Source organism: Etheostoma cragini, chromosome 12, assembly GCF_013103735.1.
Source record: "Etheostoma cragini isolate CJK2018 chromosome 12, CSU_Ecrag_1.0, whole genome shotgun sequence".
Classification (NCBI taxonomy): domain Eukaryota; kingdom Metazoa; phylum Chordata; class Actinopteri; order Perciformes; family Percidae; genus Etheostoma; species Etheostoma cragini.
This window is the reverse complement of record NC_048418.1, coordinates 8,191,978-8,199,730: the sequence shown is the minus strand read 5'-3', so window position 1 is coordinate 8,199,730 and position 7,753 is coordinate 8,191,978. Positions and strand designations below refer to the sequence as shown.

Here is a 7,753-nt window from a genome sequence, read left to right as displayed (position 1 = left end):
TATATAGATATAAGAAGAAATGTCTTTTTAAAAATGGTCTTCTACCGTATGTGGGATTTCTTCATAAGTAAGAACAGAATCCATGCGCACTCAAGAACACACTTACGCACATTTAAATGCTGACGTGTTTGCTAAAATATGATTTGTTATTGCATTTAACTATGCTAAATATGACCAGCTGGCACTCACATTGGATTTACTAGGACAATGGGATTGATCATAAGAACAAGGGTGCGAACAAATCTGCGGTTCAAGAATATGTCATGAATCTGACGTAGAGTTTGCGTCTTTCTCAAGAACAAATTTAAGAAAAAACTTAAGAAGATGTAGTGAATGAGACCCATTTTTCTTAAAATGTGAAAATAAAATCCTACAAAATGTCAAATAAATTGCCCTTTAGGCTGACCCCTTGATTCCCTGCTGGGAGGCTTAAGCTGCACTGTAAGCAAAGATGTATAATTAACAACATGCTTCATATTAAACGCACTGTAATCTGGATCAAACCTACACTGTGCCAACTAGAGCAGATTGGCAGGAAAAAAAGCAGGGGGGTGCCTTGTTCTTTTGCTTCACAGCCAATTGTGCATTTGCTGTATTTCACCATCTTTCGACACGTCTCTTTAGAGGCAGTCCAGACCGTAAAGTCAATTGGTAGACTTTTTTTTTTATTGGTGGAGTTTTAACAGCGTCATGGGGCCAGTAGAAATTGAGTCCAGCGGTGTCTTGTAGTTGTTTTCTGTTGCCTTTAATGGGACCATAACACCGCTGCAGTAATCTCCCCATCTCTTTCTTCTCTGCCCACAGGCAAACAGACGTGCCCTCCAGAGAAATTTGACTGTGGGGGATCCACCAACAAGTGTGTCTCGTTGTCATGGAGATGTGACGGGGAGAAGGATTGTGAGAACGGGGCTGACGAGGAGAATTGTGCGTCTGGTGAGTTTGTTAAAGTCGGCTGTCAGTTGGAAACAACCTCAAAGAAACATATCAACCTTTGTTTCTGCTGGTTTGACTTACATTCTCCGCTGCAAACTGCATTTCAAGAGGGTACTTTCATTCAAATAGGGTCAACGGCAGATCTGCAGAGGTGATTGACTAGACAAGGTTTACAGTCAGTAGACTTGGTAAATGTCAGAGCCCTCCTTTTTTTCTGATCTCACTTATCACCCAGAGGCTTTAGACATTAAAGCACAGTAGGGAACACTCTATATTAATTAGAAGAATTTGAAGTGAGGTTTAAGTTTCAAGCCAGCTGCACTCGACAACAAAGTCCTCTTTGATGTGGAAAGATTTTTGGTTTAGCGTATCAGATATCTGCAGCTTTATATTGATAGTTGGGTTTCTGAGGTTAGGGTTTCTGCCATCACATTTTGAACCTTGAGTCTTTAGCCTTTCCACTTCCCATCATCCAAATGACATCACCTCCTTCTCAGCCTATCAGACAAGTCAACCGTGCGCTACCCCCAGCACCCTGCAGGGACTATTCTTGCCCTACTTCTAAGGCGCCGTGAAGAATCGGTTTCTTCTTTTCTCTCTTTCCCTTCTTTCTTCATGTCAAGAAAAATTGATTGAGGCAACAGAGCTGTAGGGGTGTGGTGTTTAGACTTTGAAGATTGTGCAAAATGGCACACAGCGGCAAATGCACAGAGGGAGAAAAAAAGCCATCTCCCTTTTATCTTATATAAATTATGTTTTTTTTTCTTCTTCTTTTTAGGCATCTGCTTCCTGTCAGTTGTTTGTGTGTGGGTGTTAAGATTATGTCTGGCTGGCGTTTAAGCAATTCATGTTTATTTGTTAGGAATACATACACGTTTTATTTAGAGAGGAAGCCAAATCAATTTGGCTTAATGTTAATATGTTCCTCTAAAATAGATATTAATCCTCTCCTCCTTAAAGGATACCTGATACAAGGGATTTAATCTGTGATGCAATAGAAATAATTTTTTACCAGATCAGCCTGCAAGTGGCCTGTTAACGACTCCCCGTGTCAAAGTGGTCCTACACACTCACATCCAAGCAAGTGGTAGTGATTCCATTGATGTTGGATCTAAAGCCTTCTTGGGTTAGATGGCTTTTCACTGCACTGTCCATTAAGACCCAGTCTAGCCTGTGCTAATCCTTTTTTTATGCTAATGATGTATTGATGCAACCGTCTAAGCTTCTCAGTAGTGACAAGTAGGCAGGCAGCCGGCTGCCACCCACACAGGCAAAGACCAAACTCCCTCCAGAGGTAAACGCTGCTCAGCGCGACCAGGAGAGAGAAGTTAAATGTAAATGGTCTGTATTTATATAGAGTTTTTCGAATCTTAACGACCACTCAAAGAGCTTTTACATACAATAGTACAGAAACCATTCACACACATTCATGCACTGTGCCCGAGGCTGCCGTACAAGGTGCCACCTGCTCATCAGATAAACATTCACACACATTTACAACTCAGGGATCAGTCTCTTAAACCCCGATTTGTCTTGCCCAAAGACAGTCCGACACCAGCGCAGCACAGTGCTAGATACACATCACAAATTAGGCCTATTAAAGGCAGTTTATGTAAAGGCCGATTATGGCCAATATATAAGCCTGAACGATGATGTCATCAATTGCCAGAAGCTTTTAACCGTTACATCACTGCTGATTAGTTTGACCTGGTTATTATTGGAATAAAGAACAGAAAAAACATTCACAGTAAACATTCAAATCATTTACCATAATCCATGTCTTGCAGCATTGTCAGTGGTGAGTGTATGGTTGAAAGTGGTGTAAGTAAAACAAACCCTGTTTAAATGCAAACTTAAAAGAAGTTATAGTTCACAGAAGTAGAACTGGGCACTAATGATAATTGCCTTTTGTGTCAAAAGGACTGCTAGCTGTGTTACTCTTATGTTCCGCAGACAGAAGGCTTTAGATCCTTCACATTTACAGTCATGAAGTTCCTGTTAGGCAGAAAAAGTCTTTGAAAAGACTTCATACACCATTATTCAGACCTCTATACAGCCAGGGTTACACCAGAAAATGCAGCTAACATTTTTCCTCTTTAGGCTGTGTTCACACTCACTCCTGCAGTTCCAGACGGTCCAGACAAAATGCAGCTCCTTCCATTCATTTTTAAATAGAAGTAGTGTGATTAGTCTGTGGCGGTGGGGGAGCCAAAAACCCACACCAGCAAAAAGGTTGATACCGATTTAACTTTTGGAGAAACGCGACCTAACGTCACCTGCGGTGGCCAGTCATGTAATCAGCAATCAGACCTGGCAGTCCGTTTTGAGGTGGTGTAAGAGTCCAGAACAGTAAATAAGAAACATCGCCCCCTCTATCACTAACAAAAGCAGGTTTTCAAAAACTAATGAGGATAAAAAATGAAACACAAGCACTGAACTGGCCAGGAGTTTGTGCAGCAACTGAATGTCTCCTGCAACAAAAAAGCAGAGTATTTTTACCTTCTCTCTTTATCTGGGATTTGAAGCTACCTTTTAAATGTTGAGATCTTTTAAAGATTTGACCAATTGTGCCACATTGGAGGGTAAAAGAACACAACAGGATGTCACACAAGTGGGCCATTTGAGTGACACACCCACTGCCGCATAACCATGCAACAAGTTCTGGATTGCTTTACCTGGTCTGAATGGGTCTTTGACTGACTTTTTATGGACAAGCCAATCATTATAGACTGGCATTCACAAGCACTTACACATAAATCATTTAATGAACAGTTTTTGTCGACTTGGGCCTCCTGCAGCGCTGGGTGGGACTCACCTTGGAGAATTGCACTGACTGTCACCTCAAGTCATGCTCCACTTCACTGCACCTTGTGTCTCTGGTGGTCAAAAAAGCTAATAGTTGGTTTTGAAGTTGTCCAAAACTCATGGAGTATGACAAATCTTTACTTTGTTTAAAAAAAAAATGTATTGGATCTTGGATAAATAAGTTCAAGGCGGATTCTTTTACACTTCTCATGATCATCAGAAATGCATCCATTTGTTAAGCTTTTGAACTCAAGTGTTACAAGTCCATTACCAAACAAGTCTTTAGTTAGTCCTCTTTTTGTTATCACCAGAAACTTGTTCATTCACACCAGAGTTTGAATGACAGTGCTCACACCTGATTTTTGTCCCTGCCTTGTTTTTTGTCATCTTTCGTACTCATGCTTTGGTCAGCATGCTCAAGCTTAATCCTGCTGATGGTGAGCCAAACATTCAAACACACTTAACACTTTCATTTGTGTTTACCCGAAAATGAGTAAAGAGGCTGCACTCCCAAAACTGACTGAGCTGGAACAGTTGGCCCCAGCGCGTTCTGCTATTAGTAGACATTTCCAGAGTCCATAGCCCCCCGCAGACTCTGAGACTTGCAGGAGCATCCTGCTAATTGAGTCATCCACATGTTGAATAATGTATGTGCAATCTAGCCCTCACCAGAGTAAGCTTTCCTTGATCAACATTACAATATGAACTGGCCTGGACCCTCAGCGGTAGAAATTATGCACTCATTCTCTAGGCTTGTCTCCTGAGCTCACCTGCTCGCTGAGATCTACAGTGCAGCAAAGGAGCAGCTCTGGGTTTGTGTTTTTTCACTTTTGCACTCACGGTTGAGTTGCCTGCCTGGTGTGTGCATGTAACATCTCTGTGTGGTTGTATGTTTGCATGTTTACGTTATTCATATTCACCGCTGCATGGATAGTATGAGGCAAACAATTACTTTCTGCAATACTCACAGCTGTCTCCCTCATGCTGTAGTGAAACTGAACTGGCAGATACTGTGCATCCCCACCGATTAAACCTTCTCACAGGAGCGTTTTACAGGACGAAAGTACTTCAACTGACAACAAAAATCTCCCTATGTGCACTCTGCTAATCGAAATCCAAAACGGTGGGCGTTTTGTCTCGTCCCAGCACTCCTTCCTTGTCTCCCCCATTGGCCCTGTTACTGTAGATGAGAGACTTGTCGCTTCTCTATTACAGCTGTTATCTGTAAAGGTTTCTGTGGCATCGCAAAGGTCAGCTACTGAGCTATTTCCCTGATGAGGCATGGTGACCAGTTTGAACTGGCAGGCAGTATGTGAGTCTGCTCGTTTCTACCTTTCTAGGCTTGTCTTTGGTGGAGGTTACGTGTTCCAGTGACCTTGCTGCAGTGGACCTCTGGTCTCTAGGTCTGAACTGTCCCTTTAGTCAAATCTAAAGTGAATATCCGTGAATATCTATAAACAGTGATGAAAATAACGGCGTTACTAACGGCGCTGCTTTTTTCAGTAACGAGCAATCTAATTGATTACTCTTGCCATCTTAATAAAGCCGCAAAAGTATAAACCTCAGGCCACTTACGTTATTTACAATACAAAGAGTGTATATATTTGTAATTGATTTTTGCTATAGTGCTAAACAAGCATTATTTAATTTTGCCGAGTTGTGGTCTGTTTAGGGGCTATAAATATCAAAGGTTCCAAAACATCTGTGTTGTTTTTTGTATTGATCCGCTAGACATAATATCTACGTACATGGCATTTGCTTGGAGGTTAGTCTCACTTTGTCCCACAGCAATATTAAAAGAGTTTAGATTTGTGTACAGTTTCTGTTAATAATGTATTGTATTAAGTGTCCATTTCATCATAATATCCAGATTTATCATAAATAATTTAACATGCACATGTATTTTATGTTCCGTTAAAGGGTGGAGGTGTGGTCACATTTGATAATTTAAAAATGTACTTGAAAGTAACACATTAGTTATTTTCTGAAGTAACTATTTACTTTTATAATTTGTAACTAGGAGTATCTAATTTAGTTACTTTTTGGAAGAAGTAACTGTAACTAATTACTTTTTAAAAGCAATTGGCCCAACACTGTCTAGGAATATCTGTCTGTGAATATATACGAGAGAGCTAAGAGGATGTTAAGCTGCACAGACAGTCACTGATATGCTCATAGGTATTTATTCGTGTGCCGACAAAAGATACATTACTCTGTTTTTGCAATCTTACACACAACATACATGTCTTTCTTTTCTTCTCCCCTCCTCCTACACGAAATACATAAATAATACATATCATCCTGACTATTCACACACATACACACACACACACACACACACACACACACACACACAATGCTAATGTGAGTGGAACGACCAGTCATCTCTTTTCATCTGAGCCACTGGTTGCTGCTGGCAACAATCTCCGATCATCAAAGCCACCAGAAAAAGTGAAGTGTGTTACGCTGCCAGCTTCTGACTACCACTGTGGTAGTGATAGAAAATGTTCACCCACCCATGTAATTAAGCAAGGGGCAATAAATGGCCACCAGTGTAAAGCTCTCAGTGAATTTAGCATTTTTCTGGAGTTTTTATTAGTTGCCATTATTCTGTATTTCAGTTAGGAAAGACATGTTTGTAGATATGCAAATTAGGTTTATTGGACAGCTCAATAAAATGTGCAAAGTCTGTGCCGATTATACACCATTGCTATACAAATATTTTGTATATCTATATAGGGGTAGAGAACCATCAGACCCCCAAATGGAATCTAGACGCCGGTGGTGGCAAAGAAGGAGCCCGAAGACCAGACCAAAGGAGGCTCCGGACCGGTCAGCTGGAGGGGGAAGGGGGGGTAGAGGGTTGCACTCTGGGTTGTCTGCAACGACAGCTGAATGGGACAGGGAGAAACAGATTTGTATAAGCAGGGTTGTGACTCTGTGATTGGCCCTTGCAATTTGTGTATGATTCTGATTGGTTAAGCAGGAAGGTGAACGCCTCTACCAGCTGATTCCAAAAACGAAGAGAGCATTGATTAAATTAGGTCTTCCTGAAAGAATTTACACTGAGCTACATTTAAATCAGGAGAGAATAGTTGCAGATATGCAACAGTGATACACAGCAAAAAAATGCCATTTACTAGGAAAACAGCTGAATTCATTTAGGAGTGCACTGATTAAAAGTTAGGTCTTCCTGAAAGAATTTATGCTGAGCTACGTTTCCCGTTGGATTATTTATTATAGCTAGCAAACAAAGTTGTTTGCCATGATCACAAAAAAATTGAGGTAAAGTAGCCACCCCGTCAGGAGATAATTCAAAATTGACGTGAATTCTTTTTTGCAATAAACAGTAAAAATAACCTGAGAAATAAAATTAAGGGCGAAAAATACAGCATACAGTATGTATTATCATCTTATGTGTACTGTGTACTAGAATACATACTGTACATGCACAGTATGCATACATATTGTATAAAAATCCATTCGGTGTTTAGTATCTATTTTATTTTCCTGCGGTTATTCAAGCAGCCATAACAATTTATGTAACTAGATGAAGAAGAAAATACTTGGTCCCTCTGTGATTTATTTCTCATTTAAAAGCCAATGACTTGTACAACAGTACACAAGGGCTGTACATGGGCTCAAAGTTGCTCCACTATTCCACGCCCCCACTGGGAAACAAAGTCTCTCTTAAGTGTAACCAGGCCACTCATGTACACTACTAATGGTGTGCCCCCTGTGTAACAATGTATGTGTCTGTTTAATCTCCTTAATTATTTAGTGCCACATTAGTATGGAGTGAGGGTAGATGCATATTACGGACAGTAGTTGTAAAACACATCAGATGGAGCTTGTTTAATATTAATGAATCTAAACCCTTTCACTGCACTGTATGTTGACACTTGCTTTTTTGTATCATTTGCTTCTATGGCAATGCTGCTAGTCTACAAGTGATTTAATTAAACACTGAGAAAATAGATAGACTTTACCATATGGATATATATATATATATATA

General features: G+C 40.4%; 1 protein-coding gene across 3 annotated transcripts in view; it reads left to right on the top strand.

Moving 5' to 3' along the window:
* The window catches only part of LOC117953986 (low-density lipoprotein receptor-related protein 8-like), a 68,020-nt gene that overhangs the window by 30,928 nt on the left and 29,339 nt on the right, over positions 1-7,753 (top strand). For all 3 annotated transcript variants that reach the window (XM_034887415.1, XM_034887416.1, XM_034887414.1), the window contains exon 4: positions 805-933. In XM_034887415.1, coding sequence (XP_034743306.1) covers positions 805-933 — 129 coding nt within the window. The remainder of the gene's footprint in view (positions 1-804; positions 934-7,753) is intronic.